General features: G+C 35.5%; 1 protein-coding gene across 2 annotated transcripts in view; it reads right to left on the reverse strand.

The window, feature by feature from the left end:
- Positions 1 to 20,003, reverse strand: part of LOC128987032 (uncharacterized) — a 115,898-nt gene that overhangs the window by 70,529 nt on the left and 25,366 nt on the right. For both annotated transcript variants that reach the window (XM_054407695.1, XM_054407694.1), the window contains one exon: positions 16,198 to 16,416. In XM_054407695.1, coding sequence (XP_054263670.1) covers positions 16,198 to 16,416 — 219 coding nt within the window. The remainder of the gene's footprint in view (positions 1 to 16,197; positions 16,417 to 20,003) is intronic.

The following is a 20,003-nucleotide window of genomic DNA, read 5'->3' on the forward strand; positions in this document are numbered from 1 at the left end:
CCAACTCAGATCTATTTACAGGAAGTTTGAATATCAAATCAGAACCCGAATCTCTTTCCGGTAAATTCGAATATAGATTCCGAATCCAGTTAGAAACAGTACATTCGTACTCGAATCTGAATTGAATCTCTAAAAAGATTCGGATTCGATTCGTTTTTCGAACTATTCGCACAGCCCTGCAATATGGGAATGACTCTTAGAAAAAACATCAAATCATATTGGGACACTAGAAAAACAGAACAAATACAATTTTTTTAAACACCATGGGGGTAAATAGGTTTTTACTCATAAGCAGTTTCTTGTATTTGACATCGGCCTGCCCTGTTGAGAGGGGTCAGCCTGGACATGTCCATTGGATAAAATACTTTGTGTACCAAATCAGGAACTCTCTATCGACAAAAGTGTAGTAGGAACAAAGAACCGATGCATTCAATATGCCGAATAAGAAGCACAAACAATACGGAATTAAAAAATTCAAACTTTGCGAAAGTGCAACCAATTATGTAATGCACATAGAACTATACAGTGGAACTGATTACCTTGCTGGGTACTTTCCTGTTAAAGGGAACATTCTTTATTATCGATGATTTTATTCTCGATATATCGATACAGTATTAGCAAATTGAAACATATCAGCTGACAACTACGATGAATAAATATTGTTCAGAAGCAACAAACAATAATTAAAAAAATATTAAAATGAAACTGTTCTAAACCAATCAAAAAAACTACCAAACTTGCTGTAACATTTAAAAACTCTGTTTATTATTCTCCACTCGCCTTTTTTGTTGTAAAACAGAATTTTTAAATGGTACAGCAAGTTTGATTGGTTAAGTTAAATTAGCTTAGGATAGTTTCATTTCTAAACTCCAATGTATGTTTGTTTGTATGTACGTATGTTTGTTTGTTTGTCCTTTATGGACTCCGAAACCGCTCGACAGATTGTAATGAAACTTTCAGACATTATTAAGCATTATTCAAGGATGGTTTGTGTGAAGTTTGGTGCAGATCCGTCAAAAGGGCTCCGCCCTAGTGGCTCTGGAATTTCCCATGTTAACCTTTAGAGTACTCATATTTAAATGGAATTAAAGAATCTTAACAGCTGGTTCAACTAATCAATTTGATTCTGTGATGTTCAATAGCATTAAAAAGTTACCGTAATAGGTTTACCAACAGGGTGCAGCTCAATTATTATTTTTTTAATTTATGACAACAGCTAATTTGAAAACCAAAAGGTGAGTGAGCGTAGCGAACGAACTTCAAACTGGAGGCGAGTTAGCGCAGCAAACGAGCTCCAACCTAAAGGTGAGTGAGCGTAGCAAACGAACTTCATAATTCATATAATAGACTATATTTTAGCCTAAAGATCAGCTGTCAATTTGTAATGTATCGTAAAGGAAAACAAATTTATCGATATATCGAAAAAAAATCATCGATTATAATGAATGTTCCCTTTAACAGGAAAGTACCCCTTGCTGAAACTAATCATGATGAAGAATTATTTACTGAGTGGGTAGTAAAGAACTTGATTGAAAAATTTTCATTGTTTAACAAAGGATATCATCATATCATGTCTTTACAGACAATTTTTATACAAAAACTAGCGGAATACCCGAGCTTTGCTACAGAAACTTTAAAATTGGTTGAAATTTTAAATAAATTAGTGTTTAAGTGCCAACAACCTTCAATCAACAATTCAGCTACAACCTGCTTTGCTCCAAACGATGTCATCAAGCAGCTATTATAATGTCTCACCCGGTCCATAAAGTGTGTATGCTCAGGGTGGTTGCCCATGACCAGACTGGATAAAGGTTCAGGTAGGTGCTGCAAAGGTAGTGCCGTCAAAGTGCCCGCTAGACAGGGATTGTGTGAATCCAAGTCTTTTCACGGGATTACGTTCATCACCAAACGTTACATATAATTCCCCATTCCGATAAACGTCGAAAACAAATAGGAATAGTTGTGAAGCCGCAACCAGTTCACACAACCCACCAAAGGTCCATCATAGGCTTAGACATTTCATTGAAGTATTCCCTGGAATTAAGGTAATTATTCCCGCCACTGTCGTGGGATAAGTAAGTAGTCCCAGTTCCTCACAACATGTTCAACAATTGCTTCGCGCACAGTTAGTGTGTGTATGTATGTATGTAAGGTAAATTATGAATGAGAGTGAAGTAAATAAACCCGCACCATCTCCTCTGATGTAAATGATATTGTGTGGAAAGAACTCGTCATTAACATTTAAAACCTCGGTGTCCTTTGTCCATACTATGTATGAAACGGTTCAAACAACTACAAAAATATTAACAGAACTATGTCATAAGATCTTAAAAATTTAAATGCAATAAAAAACTAAGTTCAATTCTACTTTCTTTAACACTAATCACAACTATTATCCAACAGTCCTAAATTGAATGTGAAATCTTAAGGCGGCTGTTGGAGAGCACACTTAAACCCACGGAAAGGTTAAACACGGAAGGGTGCTTGCTGTATTCGGCTATCAACGACAATAGTATTATTTGTATTTCGTTCGCGTCTACCAGTTAAAGTTCGTCGGCCTCCTCCTATTTTCCGTCCTGGTCAACGTCTTATAGTCTCCATTATGTTAACCGTTTTTTTTGTTATGTTTTGATTTTGTGCAAAATTTTAGTGTAACCAGCTGTTTCAAATATTAGAGTCAATTTCAAAGTATTCATCTGTTCATATGTAAACAAACATTTTCTCCCTAAGAATAACATGGGAACTTTGAAGGCCACTGGAGCAGAGCCCTGATGGAATTCCAAAGTTTTTTTGTTTGATGGCAAAACTACATACTAAGACCTTTCTAACGACACCTTGGGCATGGTGATCGGTAGCACCACCACTCCAAAACAATTATGACAAAAATATGCCTAGTGTATTAAATATATAGATAATCAACCAGCTTTTAGTTAAAACTAATTATATTGCACTAAAACAAACTTAAAATTTTAAAGACTGCTCAAAAAATAAATCAGAACATTTTACCATGTATATTTAAATAGTGTGTCACTTTTTTTCTAAGAAACTGAAACCTTAAACTAAAATTATGGCTTCGACATTCCCTAGTTCTCAAAACTATCTTTCTTTCAACACTAAAATCATGAAAATCCGTCAAGTGGTTGATTCAGAATCGTGAAATAAAAAAAACCCTGTCACGTTTTGTTTTAACCCTTTTGGTGCTGATAATTATTTTTTATGATTTTCAAAAACTGCTAGCATATTTTAATACTAGCGCACCTAGACTGCTAAGGCAAAAATGACAATTTTGTAGATATTAAAAAAAAAATCATAACTCACTTATAAATCAAGATATTGGCCTGAAATTTGTTTTCACTAGTTGAATACATAATGCTCTAACTAAAAAAAATAGTTTTGAATAAAATTTCAAACTAATAATTATATGTATATAAGTATATATTTGTGTATATGTAAATTTAAAAAAAAAATGACTTTGAGACATAAAAACATTCCTAAAATAAAAGGTCGTGATGCCAAATGAAAATTCATTTCCTATAAATACACATTGTTGTCAATAACTCCTGAAAATTTCAAGTAAATAGGTATATTTTCACAAAAGTAAAAAAAAAATATTTATTTACATATTGGTGATTTTGCTTGGGAACCACAAAGTAGGTGTACACTCTCTGGCACCGATGAAAATTGTAGGCATGTCAAAATTTAGGTCTTTACATGCCTAAATGTCTATTTCAGAAGATATTTACATTATTTACAAATTGTCTCACATTTTAGTTGCACACATGATTTATTAGGCACTCCGGGTGTACCCCAGCGTTACACCGAACACACACAGTACGCGAACGCCTATTTTTACCATCAGGATTGTTAGTGCCAGAACAGGCTTTACAAATTCTCTCTTTTCTCTCTGGTAACTTTCTGAGTCCAAATCCATGTTGGGGAACATCTCTATTTTGGGGGCCATCTCCACCACCACGACCATCATCGGGAACACATTTGCTAGCCAGCTACTCATTAGATAGCTCTTCTATGATGTTTCGCATGAAGTCAGATCTTTCTAGTTTGCATTCGGTGGTGTTCAACTTGTATAGGATGTATGAGTTGAGAACCAAGCGCCCAATAACATTAAAAATTTCTTTTTCACATGTTTCATTGTTTTCCGCTCATCCATATATACATACAGCATTTGATCCGTGGAATCAATGCCCACCCATTCCTCTGTTATACTATAGGGTGACACAATGGAACCGGACGTTTTTTAAATATGCAGTACACAGTAGTTAAAAGGAATAAACTGGTTTTAATACTGTACATAGTGAGGTAAACTTTTGCCATTAGTTACAATACAATCATTTTTTGAAAATGACGTCATGCATATGGCGGCCATGTACTTATCTACAAATGTTCATTCTGGTCTGAAAATCATCTGAAACTCGGGTCAGGAGGTCTTGTTCAATGCCATTGTTATCTTCTATGATTACAAACTTCATATCCTCTAGAGTGCGTGGTTTGTGAGCATGAACACGCTCCTTAAGAAACCCCCAAAGGATATAATCACTATTGGACAAGCCAGGTGATCTTGGTGGCCACGGTATGTCACCAAAGCGAGAAATCACCTTGTTAGGAAACATTAATTCAATACTGCTCTCACTCAGGCGATGTTTTCGGGTGTTCTCGAAGTTCTAACAAGGCCTGGTGGTTTATTTCTTGTTGTATTCCCAGTTGTTCGGAACCCTGAAACCCATCTTAATAGCGTATTTCGGCTTGGAACCGGCCAATTGCGTTCAATATTTAAATTTCAACCAAATTCCCGCTGGATTTGACGACGGATTCACCATTTCGGACCAAACCATCATATGCGAAAACACAATGGTCTAGGTTCCACTGAGCTATTTCAACAAAAATGGCAAGCCTCACTGAAGGTAATGACATAACTTCAATCTTCCTACCACGTTCGACAACAATGGAACAGCTGTTTAAAAAACGTCCGGTTCCTTTGTGTCACCCTGTATAATGGAATTGAATTTTTGTTTTATTTCTTACCAAAACTTTTCCACTTCTTCTAATTAAATAGCGAACTTTTTTTGCTTGGCAGTCACTAGATATTAGGATGAATTGTTTTTGGTTTGTCGGCTTTTCCCTAAAGGCCATCATTAAAATAGGACTTTTCCTAACATACGTCTTTTGGCCAACACGATATTTTCCTTTTAGTTGTTTAGGAAGGCCAACTCTATCCATTCTTATAGTGCCAGTGACTAATGTTTGATTACTGTACAGATCTCTAACCAGTGGTATATATGTAAAATAATTATCTAAATACATATGGTGGCCTTTATTTAAGCATCCTGCCATACGCAACAATGTCATCACAACATTACTGGCTAGTCCAGTCTCTACGACTCTTTCATTATCATCTGATCTATGGGCACCCTTGTAAGGAAAAAACTGCACACAGTAGTGTGTGACGGAATCGCATAACACCCACAATTTAATACCCCAATTGTGGTGTTTCTTTTTTTGGCATGTACTGTGTCAATACTACACGTTTCTTTGTGCCAACCAGAGATCATCAACTGACAGGGCCTGGATAGGATAGTAATGCAACTTAAAAAGCCTGTTGGCATGGTCTATAATTGGTTGGAATCGACCACAAGGGTCATAACCCGGCTCCCATTTTTTTTTGGCAACTTTTCACCATCAACATTCAACAATATGAAAAATTTTAAAATTAGTTGAAATCTGTCCCTTACCATCATTTTGGAAAAGTAAGGTGTTGCTTGGCTAAAGTGTGTATCCCAGTAGCTCTCAATGCTTGGTTTTTGGATCATACCCATGTTCAAAATTATCGCTAGAAATGCTTTCATTTTGATTATACTACCCACCTTCTAACACGACTAAACGGTGACAAACCCTCTGTCTGTTTTCCAATTAACTGACGAGCATAACCATTTGTCTCTTCTACAAAGGTTCGTAGCAAGTTGACTGTGAAGAATAGATTTAAATAATCTATTGGTTTTGAGTTGATGGGATGGCAATGTTTTGGGCCACTTATTTCACAATATTGAAATGCATGGGGATAAGGGGGGTCATTCTCCTCCTCTACCTCATCCCAGCTGCTACTGTCAGGTTCAGGTTCCTGACCCTCTTGCCTAGGCCTACCTCTGCCTCTTACGCTAGGTTGCCCCTCTTCTCGGGCCCCTTCTCCCACGGCTACTAGACCCACGACATCTTTTAACTGTCCTAGGAATAGGCAAAGGTTGCTCTCCAGGTTCATCAGCTTCCTCCTCAGATGTATCATCATAGGGCCTAGGCCCAGTTCTGGATAAAAAAGGCAAATTCAAACATCTTTGAGCTAATCCTGATGATGTGCTGGGAACATCAGGATCAAAAGTAGGATCTGCATCTGAATGATCCACTATGATGCACTATGGATCCACTGTCATCTTCAATAGAGCTAGAGTCTAGACTACTCACATCATAAGCGTTATCACCATCACTGTCGTCAAAGTTAATGTTTAGTCCAGATTCCCTCGCAAAACATGCCAAAGTATTTTCACTTACAGGTGATTTACTACCCGTAGGTTTATTATCTATATATAAAGCCAAAAGTACCCATGAACTTTTGAGAAAACTACAAGTCACACCCCCATAAACCATATACTTAAAATGTCCGTCATGACGAGAAACCTTGTGCAAAATTATCCATTATTTCATAAATTGCCCTTTAAGGTCGTAATTCCTTTCTAAACAGAACTTTTCATATACGTAATGTTAAAATACCTCAGCTGTACTTTTTTGTTTGTTATTCTTTCAATTTATTACCTTATTAAAATCAGTTGTGATTATTTCTTTCTTTTACTGTATTTTGTTTATTTCAGGTTAACTTAACCAATCAATAGTTTTATTAATACGTATGATGTCAAACGTGGTGAAGCCCGTGGGTAACAGCATTGACTATTGGATATTTATTTATTTATTTTTTATTTTATTTATTAAACATCATCACATTACATCAATTCTCTTGACAGGTGATTTGTCACAAAGTCTAATACTAATACTATACTACATTTTAAAATAAAATAGCTTACAAAAGAAATAAAGCATATAATAAGCTACAAACCTATGGGAGAAGCAATATCTTTCAAATATACTCATTTTCCAGATATTCCTCTAACGAGTAAAATGCCCTCTCCAAAAGGAAATTTTTTAAAGATAGTTTAAATTTAGAGAATGAGGCAATGTTTTTAATCCCAGCGGGTAATTTATTGTAAATTTTTGGTCCCATATACTGAGGGGATAAATGAAAGATTTTAAGCCTATGTTGAACTGGTTTTATAATATTTTTGAATCTTGTGTTATGTGGATGAGATTGTTGACAGTCCATGAATGTGTCGAAATCACTTTTAACCATTAATGCCAATTTGTAAATATAAGAGCTAAAAAAAGTTAAAATTTTAAAATTAATAAATAAATCTTTACAATGTGTTCTACGGGAGACTCTGGCCATTAATCTTACAGCTCTTTTTTGGAGAATAAATATTTTTTTGGCCTGGCTTGATGAGCCCCATACAGTAATTCCATAATTCATAATCGATGAAAAATATGCGTGATATACTACTATTTGTGTTTCTAGATTAGTAGTATCCCGAATTATTGTGAGAACAAATGTTGCTGAGCGTAGTCTTTTTGATAGGTTTTTAATGTGTTTTTGCCAATTTAGTTGTGAATCAATTTCTATTCCCAAATAATTTATTGACTGTTGTGAATGAATTGTAGTTAAGTTTGTATTTACAATTATTTCTTGGTTAATATTGGATGCAGAAAACTGAATTAGTTGAGTTTTTGCCACATTCATGGACAGGCCATTTACTGCAAACCAATCCCCAAGGAGTTGAAATTCCTTAGTTATTGAGGCTTGAATGAACTCATTGTTTTGTCCTGTGCATATTAAAGCGGTATCATCTGCGTATTGAAAGGTGGACATCTTAGTAGCATTGCATAGATCATTAACATAAATAATAAATAAACAAGGGCCGAGAATGGAGCCCTGAGGAACTCCATTGGGGTTAATGTTCCACTCTGATTTATAATTTCTCTGCATTTTTTGTAAAATAAGTCTTTGTTTTCGGGTCTTTAAATATGATATGAACCATTTTAATTCAGTATTTTTTATTCCATGCATACTTAATTTTTCTATGAGTATCTCATGATTCACACAGTCAAAAGCCTTGGATAGGTCACATAGCACACCCACAGTCTTCTGCGATCCATCCAAGGCTTCCGCAATGTAGTTAATCATTTTTGTTATGGATTTTTCAGTACCGAGTTCTGGGCGGAAACCAAACTGTGAAGGATTTATTAAATTATTGCTTTCTAAATATTCTGTTAGTTGAATCTTTACAATTTTTTCAAAAATCTTTGAAAAACAAGGCAGAAGGGCGATGGGGCGGTAGTTAGAGGGATCGTTGACATCGCCCTCTTTGAACAGAGGTTTAATCTCAGCCAACTTTAGCTTATCAGGAAAAACCCCCCCCTCAAGGGACTGATTCACTATTTGGCATAATGGATGTTCTATAAATTTAAAAACTCTTTTAATGACAAAAAGAGGAATTTCATCCCAACCTGAGGACTTAGTGTTACTGAGAGATGTAACAACTTTTCTTAACTCGTCAATTGAAACATTTCTAAATTTAAATGTTAATTTGGAACGTGGATGATTTTCGATTAGTAACTGAGTGGCTTTTAATTTATCTGTTGATTTGTTGGCATACTGAGAAACATTAATAAAAAAGTTATTGAATTTATTTGCTACCAATACTGCACAATTTTGTATATCCCTTTCATGTTTGAATTTAATCTCAACTGGAGTATCAGATATTTGTTTATTAAGTCCTGTTTCATTTTTTACTACTACCCAAGATGCTTTACTTTTATTCTTAGATTTTTTAATAAAATCGTCATTAGCTTTCAGTTTTGCTAATGCAACTACTTTTTTAAAGACCTTTCTGTAGTTTTTGTAATAGATTAAAAACTGAGGGTTACGATTCCATTTTGATTCTTGGTGCAACTTATTTTTATTTTCTGCTGAAATTTTTATTCCTGTTGTTATCCAGTTATTTTTGTTACGTTTATTCTTTGGACGATCTACTGTTTTGGGGAATGCCTCGTTGAATGAATTTAGAAAGTCTGTAAAAAATTTATTGTAATTTGTATCTACATTAAAGGTTTCAAAAGGGTTCCAAATAACATTATTTAGTGTGTTTTCAAAGGTTTGAAAATTTGTTTCTGTAAACTTCCGAGTAAGTTTTTTATTTACACCCTTAAGTCTTGGAGAGGACATTTTCTCAAATGACAAAAGCAAAACTTTGTGGTCTGATGCACCTATGTCTAAAACTAAACTGCTAGTTTTTTTTGTCTGCAAGTTGGAAATAATATTGTCAATGCAAGTACTTGAAATACTGGTTACCCTAGTTGGAACAAGAACGTTAGGTTTGAATCCAAAACAATCACAAATTTCTAGTAAATTATCAGTACTTACTTTATCGGTAAATAAATCTATATTTGTGTCTGACATTATAAAAACATTTTTTGACATTGCTTCCAAAGCTATTTTGTCTAATAACATTTCAAACTTTTCTAAAAATATTTTATCTATGTCCCTACCTGGAATTCTGTATACTGAAATAAAAACTGAATTCCAGTCCTTGACTTCAATAAAAGATCCTTCAAAAGAACACTGTTCATTTAAAAATTTTAAGTCATTTCTAATCTTAAAACTAACATTTTTGTCAATCATTAAACATGAACCCCCCCGCCATTGATCTATTCTAGCATAGTAGTCAGCAATTACAAAACCATCTAGTTTATTTAAAACATTTATACTTTTAACATCAAGCCAATGTTCATTTAAAGATATAACATTAATTTTGCAATCCATATTTCCAATAAACAGATTAAGGTCTACATAGTTGTTTAGAAAACCCTGAATGTTAAAATGTAATAAAAACATATCTTTTCCAAATTTACTATCAGACCCTAACTTGACATGTGCATCAGTAAAATTATCTATTTCTCTAAAAAAATATCTTTACTATTAGTACTACTTGTATTCTGCTTGTTGTTACCACTTGTACTCTGCTTTTCACTACCACTTTTGCACTTGTTACTTTCACATTGCTGTAACTGATGGTGTGATGGGATGAGTGGAGGGAAGGTGTTGAGGCTGGCCAGGATAGGCACATCATCGTCTGGCCTCTGTGATGTTGGATGGTCATGGTGGGGTGAAGGACCTGGAGCCGCAACAGCTTCAGACATAGAAGCATCCTGCTCAGTAGCTGACAACTTAGTATGCATCTGTATTTCCTTGTATTCATTACTGATGTCATGAGTTCCGGGACTGCTGCAGATGTAATCAGTTTGTGGAGAAGCAGGATGACTGGATTGTTGACTCTCACAATACTGTAAGCGGGAGTTGACTGTAGAATTATCTAGCTGCTGTGGAACTTGCAGTTTTGAGGGATCAGATGGAAGATCATCACTTTGACTCTTGGAAGCTCGTAAGTTGGTGGGTCTTGTCAGTCGAATTAATTGTTCGAGTCGATGCTGAAATTCTTCATGTGCCAAACCGTTTCTTAGTTGTCGGTGAGATTTTTGATAGTACGACACAATAGTAACCGTAGCCTTAGTTTCCTGTTGAAAGTTTTTTAGGTTGGTGATAAAGTGGTAGAGCTCAATCCTGTCTCGCACACATCCAATTGGTGAACAAATTAAGTGATTTAGACCTTTTCTTTTGAAATCCTGGGTCAAATTTTTAAAAGCTGTATCATAATCAAAAATTTTGGGTTTACCGTAGTATTTGCCTTTAGTGATGAGGCTGTATATGAAAGTACCTTGTTTTTCTTGTAAGGCTAGGTGTTCAGTTAGACGTTGTTCAGGACTAGGTTTACCAAAATGTTTTTTGAAAACTACAGCCACTCCAGCAGACATATGGCGAGGATCGCTAAAGTCAGCTGAGATAGAGTGTGCAAAGCCTACAGTTTTACAGCCTCCATACTTTTTAATGACTTCCGACATGTGCATATCTGTGACAGTTATGTTTGTGTTCAATTCTTTTTTACTATGAAATAAGTTTGGTTGAATTTTTTTAATTGTATTAAATATCAGATGAACTAAGAAATTTTTGCCTCTATTATTAATATGGAGACCATGCTTCGTGAAGTGAAACCTCTTTAAATTATCAACGTCAATAATATATACATTGTCAAGCCGGGCCACTAGTTCTTTAAGGTAGTTATTTAAAAGGTCAATTTCATTGTGAAGGGAGTCATTTTGATGCAAATCATATCTTCTTGGTATTGTTGTTATAACCACAGGCGAATTTGCACTGATGTCTTGCAGCTTTTTTTCCACACCAGAGTAGAGAGGGGATAGATCTTTACGTAGAGTATCATTGGTCCCACCCATAAGCACTGTAATGTCACCCTTTGAATGTGACGCAGTCTCGGCGACTTGAAGGAGGCAAGCATTTGGCATCACAGATCCCAGAGTTTGAAGCTTATCTGGATACTTTTGTTTTAATGTAGTACCTATATATCTCCCCTGACTATCCGAAAAAACTGAGACATTCAAAACAGGCTTACCAACACCGAAATTATCTGAGAAGACAGCTGTTTTTGCCTTTTCATACTTTGGCTTCACTAGGTTTCTTTGACTAGACTTCTTTCCACTTTTAACTGTCCGGGCTTCACCACCAGCCTGTCCATCTGAAGGAGAATCCTCTACTACCTCCAAAGCGCCAAACCTGTTTCTTAATAACACGTTTTCTTGGTTCCTACCAAAAGCTTCAGTATTTAACCTAGGAACTCTAGATATACCTCCCGAGGCTTTGGAGCCCCCCACTTCAATCCATTCATTTTGCTCCTTGTTGGTGGATTTCACACTGCTATTAGTGTTAGACAGATTTGCATTAAGGGTTATTGAGCTGACACATGTTTGATCAGTGGTTTTATGAGAGGCTGTTGGTGCTTGCTGAAATATTAATTTCTTCAGTGTTTCTGAGGTTAAGAAAATGTGATTATTGTTGTACAGCAGGTAAGCAATAGTGGAGCGCTTAATCACAATATCTGACTCCTCAAACTTCAGTCGCAGGACACAAGATTCAATATTATGAGTAACCTCACTTGCAATTGCCTGAATGAGAAGGTCAACAAACATCAACATGTATACGCCACAGTCTACTTTATTCAATCCCTGCTGTGAGCACTTAACAATTTTTATTTGAGGAATTATAGGAGTGATCTGTGAATTAATGTGTTTTGAAATTCTGGGTATTAATTTATTAGCTGAACTCAGATTGTAGTTGCCAAGGGAGTCAAAGTAATAAAATGAGTTATCAAGTTTTGAGTAAAACAGTAAACTCCAATGTGAGCCGCTAACTGTATTTGAAGCCACAGCATCATTCACAGGTATTATTATAAATGATTTATCATGAAGTTTCAAAGGTTCTAAGATATACTCATAATCATCAAGACACTTGATCGCATGGCTAATGACTGGTTTAATTAAACAAGTGTTATCCTTAACAAAATTGTTCGACAAGATGTCAAAATACTTTTCGAGGCTATCATCCGTTATCCATTCATTCGACATTAGAGCCAAAGAAAGCGAGGCATTATTGCTGGTTTGGGTCTCTGTTGTATCTTTGGTTGTGTGGTTTTCAGCTAGAATATTCTCAGTTGTAATCGCATCAGAACCGGTATAGTTGCCAGATGTTTTAGCAGATATGATGTCCAATGTGTTAGGAATAATATCTATCGGGGTAACCAGTGAATCACTTGATTTCATTGAGACAGACAAGTTGATTGACTCCTGACTTGAAGATTCATTTGAAACACTACTGAAGGAAGAATTACTACTGTTGAGCTTTCTTTGAGTGAAATTGAAGTCCTCAATTTTGATTGGAAGTTTTTTATCTTTAATATATTTTTCAAGCTCCTTTTTCGATCGGAATAATTTACCACCAGGCGATTTTACGTAAATATCAACTTTTCCTTTACTAAGACCATTTTTTCGCAACTTTTCCTCTCTTATCCAACCTCGAGGCAAATTGATATTAAGGTCATTTTCAGAACAATTCATTTTGTTGAAGTATTTATAAAAATTAAATTATTTTCTCTCAGATAAGTGGAAAGGAAAAATTATATTTTTGGATTTAACTACAACTCTACTTAAAGCTGAGCACAGCTTAAGGTATTGACAACTTCAGAAATGAATATATACAGTTCAATTGAAGAATTTTATAACATTCTTGTGAGTTAAACCCAACTGGGAAATATCCAACTGCAATAAAGTGACATTTAGCTGTCACTAAATACTAGAGATTGTTATCCCTTGTAGAGCAAACCTCAGTTGAAATATAAACAAACAAAACTTGAGTTGAAACACAGATCTGCCGTTATCAGTCCACTGGCTCAAAGGTCAACCACTTGCACCTTGCTTCACTGGACTCTTATCTCATGACCCATCTTATCTCTAATATCTGAACGAACCTGATATTCCTTGATATTCCTTGAAATTTTATTTAATAAAACATAAAACATCTGCAACTGGTTACTTGAACAAAAAAACCGGTTTCTTATATTGGCACAGAAAAACAAACTGAACATTTACATGTAAAACACTTGTTAAAAAACACAGTATTTTCATAGAAATTTAGCAGAAACTGAGGAGCACAAGTTTAGCAGTTCTAACAGCAACAGGGACTTCCCCCTTCCATACATACATTATTAGTCAAAGGTAACAGCTAGTTACTCATAATGAAAGTTATTGATAGTTGATAATCGCACTAATCAGCTTTAATAAACCATAACAAAACACTGAAAGCCCTCACATAAACAAATCACAGACGAAAAACAGCTGTTCTTTGTGATTGCACAACTAACAGCAGACGCCACTGCCTCTTGCATTTCAAAGCCGTAAAACTAAAATATATACTATATGAAGTGCAAAATAATAATATTTCCCTTAAAGAACATTTATTCAGCATTCATTTGCCGCAAGTAACGTAATAAAATATTAATAAATAACGCTGTAAAAAAAAATTACGCAACAACGATATATTGCTTCATAACAGTCTGTGGGTAAAATACGAGGAACGATATATCGTTCCATAGCACCGAAAGGGTTAATTAAATTAATAAATACATCTACTTTAAAAACTAGGAATCATTGCATGTATAGGATGAAATTAAACCCTTAAATGTGACCCCAAGCTTCAATTGTATTCTAAAATATTGTTAACTCGTTCGCTTGGACAAATTAATTTTTTTTTAAGCCCTTTCGTGTACCGGTACTACCAGAGGTATACACAGTGATCCCTAAAGATCTGCTAAACTCCACCATTTCCACCATGATTTTACACTTTCGGGGTTTCTCTGAGCGGTTTCACTGTTATTTATGTTTTTAAAAGGCATATAAACCATATCCACGGGTGGTGAATCGCTAAATTTGGGTTTCAATACTACAAAAAAAGACCACAAAACAAATACAGGGTGTCTCATGGAAAATTTTTAAGTTAGCCACAATTTTTTCTGACCATTAAAAAAAGTGAAGTTCATGTGTATAACGTATTTTATTATCTTTTTAGAATGTAGATTTGATTTGAAGACTTATTTACTCCTAGCATTTCCTCTCCAAACTTACTTGTTTTTTAGGAGCTATAGGGTGCAGAATGTGCAAAGCCACTTTTTCCCAGGTGGAACACCTGTCCGTGGCATGTGCATGTCACATACACATGCCATTTCCGTTCATGTTTATGTTCGCTGTAGCTCCTCAACAAGTAGGTTTAGAGAAAAATCTGAACAATAAATCAGTTTTTAATATAAGGTTTGAAATTGCATTTACATTCTAAAACCATCATAAAAGACAAAGATTAAGTGTTCCATTAGAAACATCAAATTTAGCCGCTATATTGAAAACAGGCGGCCATTTCTTTTAAAGTGGAATTCATATTTTTTAATGTCAAAGGAAAATAGTTGAAGTTTTACATTTAATGTTTTCTCTAAATCTAATAGTTTTAACTTCTCTTAACTCACACATGACCCTCTAGGTACAAAAACCTGTGTCCTCAGCATCCGTAATTTCCTTACAACAGGCCCAGGCTGGGACCATTTGGGGCCCTCTACTAGAATTTTTTTTTATTGGTACTTGTAAACGGAGTTTTTGAACAATTTTGGCACTTATAAAGAAGAGCTCCGAGAACTGTACAAAGAACCAGACATTGTAGCCATGGTGAAGAGTAGACGACTGAGATGGGCAGGCCATGTAGAAAGAAGGGAAGAAGATAGTATGCTTAAGAAGATTGCCAATGGACAACCACGAGGCACTCGCCCGCTAGGTAGACCAAAGTTCAGATGGAGAGACCAAGTCCAGAAGGACCTACGCAGAGTGGGGGCATCTCTTGACTTGGCGGCAGACCGGCAGCAGTGGAGGCTTGTTGGCGAGGCCAAAAACCTTCTTAGGTTTGAGTGGCCAAGGAAGTAAGGTAAGGTAATAAAGAAGAAGAAATTCAGCCAGGTTTTTATACAAATATAAGGGTATTTATTTATTAGGGTAGCCCTGTATGAAGTGTATGGCAGCAGCGGTTTGGTTAGGTGGTAGGGAGAGGGCCTGACCAAAACAAGCCTAGTTCTGAGCATTAGAGCCCACGGTCGAGTTTTAGTAATAAGAGATTGATGGTCGCTACTAGTCGAGGGTGAGATAGAGCGATAGGAATTTCCGTTCAAGGTGCTTAACGCTTGGGCCACTCCTTGTATATTGCCCTATCATGTACCAACTGTAGCACTGTTGTGAGCTGAAACTGAACTAGAGTTGAAGGATCACAGTCCATAACCCGTTAACAACCATTAACAAGTTTTCTCTGCGCTACTGTGTTGTCAGTGCTGCTCAAGCAGACTGTGATGTGCTGTTATTTGTAGTAGTGGGCGAGGCCTTAGGTGGCGAACATCAGCCAGTGATTATATCGACCCAACACTACAGGTGGTACATAGTTTTATAAGCATAATCCATATCTTATTTTGTTACTGGAACTGTACAATAAATGAGTTTTTATTTATTCTCATAAACACACATTTTTAATTATTTTTTAAACTAGCCATTATTAGCTACGCTATGGTATGTCTTTGGTGATGTCAATATACTCACATTTTTATAAAAGAAGAATGCGATGTGGTAGAGGCTAATCATAAGTCTACGGTTGCAGAGAGAAGGTCGACCAATGACCATGCCGCTTAGTACTTCTGTGAGTCGTACAATCTTGTCCGATGGACTGATGAATGGCACACCATTTTGAGAACTTTTGTAGGCAAGGTGAGATATGTAGACTACACATTCCAATGCTCTATCTTCAGCTATATGTCTTTCCTAGAAATGTGTATCAGGATTTAACATATCATTTAAATAAAACCGATAGATTTACATGTTTAAACAATACATTTAGTGCATATTTATTAGAGGGTTAAGATAGCTAAAAAGTTAGCCTCCAGACAGTCGACTGGGCTTAAAATTTTTACAAAAATATAGCTACTTAAAGCTGGGTTTTCCTAGGCGCGGAGTCGGCGAGCGGGGAGAGGAACGCGGAGAGCGGAATTGAAATTAACATGGCATTCCGCTCCGCTTGTAGGAAAACAGTAACATTAAATTGCCTAAGACAAGTGGAGTCCGCTCTCCGCGTTCCTCTCTCCGCTCGCCGACTCCGCGCCTAGGAAAACCCGGCTTAAATCAGATCAAACTATCCTTTATTTGTTTTGTACAACATATACGTGAATAGTGTTCAATGGTAATTAATAAGGTTATAACGTAAAACTATTAATAGAAACAGTACAAGAGTCAGCGGACAGAATCATTGACATTATAGCAACATTTGTTACATAAAAAAACTCAAAGGTTTTTTAAATGACCTGAGGGAAGATACAGACTTGAAGAGATCAGGCAAATTATTATAAAATTTAATACCAGAGTAGTTGGGCGAAATTGAAAGTAGAAGATTTATGTTTGGGATATGTAATGCAGCCTTTGTGTCTAGTGTTATATTGTGGTTGTCTGAACTAATAGAAAATGTAGAAATACAGTAGACCCCCTCTTAACTGACCTCGTATTAACCGATACTCGGATTATCCGCCTTCAATCATAAAATATTACAGTTTGTTTTAACCGACCTTGCTTTGAGAGCAGTTCGGTTTAACCGCCGCTTTCTAGGAACCTCGGCATTTCCGCTCCCACGCTGGGCGATGAGAACTGAACCATACGCTTATCTCCACAGGATATGACTAAGAATAAGTTATTTTGTTTTCGTCACAAAAAATTTAAAAAAAATTTGTTATCTGTGCGGCAAATTTATAAAATCGTAAAGTGCGTTACGATTTTGAGAACTGATTATCTTATAGCTGGAGTAAACAAACAATGCAACTTGTAGGGAGGGCAGGGAAAGGGGGTTTACAACTCTAAGGTCAGGATAATTTTTGTGCCTCGAGCCTCCAGTGAGAGGCTATAAATAAACATCCTGTCTTGTAACAAAATGGTTGCTTGTTTCTTTAATTTCGACAAAAGGTTCTGTACTGTATTACGATGGATTTGGAAAGCATCAATTAATACATTACAGTACTAAAGTTATTAAAATAGGAATTTTTATTGACTCTTGCCTAGTATTATAATATATTCCACTGAAAGTAGGCCTATTTGACTTAACCGTGTTTTGTGTTTACAGTAGACTCCCTCTTAACCGACCTCGTATTAACCGATAATCGGATTATCCGCCTTCGATCGTAAAAAAATACAGTTTGTTTTAACCGACCTTGCTTTGAGAGCAGCTCGGTTTAACCGCCGCTTTCTAGGAATCTCGGCATTTCCGCTCCCACGCTGGGCGATGAGAACTGAACCATACGCTTATCTCCAAGGGATATGACTAACAATAAGTTATTTTGTGTTGATCACAAAAAATATTGCATAGCCTATTGTCAGTTTGTCATCATCGTTCGTAGCTCGAGCACATCTGATCTGATTTGTTATCTGTGCGGCAAATTTATAACATCATAAAATGCGTTACGATTTTGAGAACTGATTACTGATTATCTTATTGCCGGAGTAAACAAACAACGCAACTTGTAGAAAAGGCAGGGAAGGGGGGTTAACAACTCCAAGGTCAAGATAGTTTTTGTGCCTCGAGCCTCCAGTGAGAGGCTATAAATAAACGTCCTGTTTTGTAACAAAATGGTCGTTGTATCTTTAATATCGACAAAAGGTTCTGTACTGTATTACGATGTTTTTGGAAAGCACCCATTAATACATTACAGTACTAAAGTTATTTAAATAGGAATTTTATTGACTCTTGTCTAGTATTATAATATATTCCACTGAAAGTAGGCCTATTTGATTTAACCACGTTTTGTGTTTATTTGTGAATTTTCGATAAATATGAAAAAGGAGATAAGAGTAGTTTATTTTATAAATAATACAAGTATGACTTCAAAATAATGATTATATAATTCCAAATGAATAGCACTTCATTATGTTATGATTTTAGGGATTGCCCGTTTTATCCGACCTTTTGAGTTATCCGAACTAGGTCCGGTCCCATTAGGGTCGGTTAAGAGGGGGTCTACTGTATTTGTGACTTTTCTATCAATACAAAAAAGGAGATAAGAGTAGTTTATTTTATAAATAATGCAAGTATGACTTCAAAATAATGATTATATAATTCCAAATGAATAGCACTTCATTATGTTATGATTTTAGGGATTGCCCGTTTTAACCAACCTTTTTCAGTTATCCGACCTAGGTCCGTCCCATTAGGGTCGGTTAAGAGGGGGTCTACTGTATTTTATTTCACAAATATTAACAGATTATATGATTATGTAAAGGCTAGGAAAAGTAAGAATGTTATTAATTTCAGTTTAGATATCTTCGCATGAATCTCTAGCTTTGAGAGAATATGTTACCCTAACGATTTGTTTTTGCAATTTAAACAACTTTTTCCTTTTGTCAGAATATCCCCAAAAATCATTCCAATACTATACCAAGGATCCGTTTAGGACTATCCACACTTCGGTCGAATTGATTTGATTTTCCAATACCACACAGCTGGCTTGAGCAAAATGAAATACATTATTCAGCAATACCATGTGGCAGGTTTATTTATTTTAAGATGATTATAAACATTGATTTAGAAAACAAGCTAGATTCTATAATATACAGGGACTACTAGGTCTTGATCTAGTGTTAAAAATGTTTTCGGGTGATACTCCAACCCAAATGTGACCCAAACAAACAATTTAAAAAATTCTTAACACACATACTCATTTAAAAACCTTTTATTTAACAAAAACTCAAAATTTGTTTTTTTAGCGAATTTCCCATATAGGGAATAAGCTATTACCGTAGTACTCATGGTGAGACCTGGACCCGGGACCGATTTTTTTTTTTGTTTTGAGGTCCCTAGAGGCCAAAAACACCATCCGTTCAAATTCATATATATATATATATTATTTTCTTGCATTTTTAGGGCTACTAATATAATAAAATTAAAACATATATAACAAAGTACCCTTTTAGTAATTATTTTATTTTTCATGAAAAATAAAATAATTACTAAAAGGGTACTTTGTTATATATGTTTTAATTTTAATATATATATATATATATTTATATATATATATTTATATATGTGTCCGTTAGCGCGATAACTTGAGCAAAAATGATCCGATTTTGATGAAATTTGGTACAAACGTGTAAACCTACGTTTATTCGAACGAGTTCGCGAACCAGCATGATCGGACCATGGGAACGGGGGCTTATGGGGGCTTTTATGGGGTAAAAATGGGTTTTTCCCATTTTTGACCCAAAAAACATAGAATTTAGCAATTTCTTTCCAGACTATTTTTTAGAGCTTAAAATAACAAATAATTTAGTATATTGAAGCGTTATAATGCGCCTAATGGTTATGGAGAAAATTC

Source organism: Macrosteles quadrilineatus, unplaced genomic scaffold, assembly GCF_028750875.1.
Source record: "Macrosteles quadrilineatus isolate MER2022 unplaced genomic scaffold, UCM_ALF_1.0 Scaffold_2__2_contigs__length_208266976, whole genome shotgun sequence".
In the NCBI taxonomy this organism is placed as follows: Eukaryota; Metazoa; Arthropoda; class Insecta; order Hemiptera; family Cicadellidae; genus Macrosteles; species Macrosteles quadrilineatus.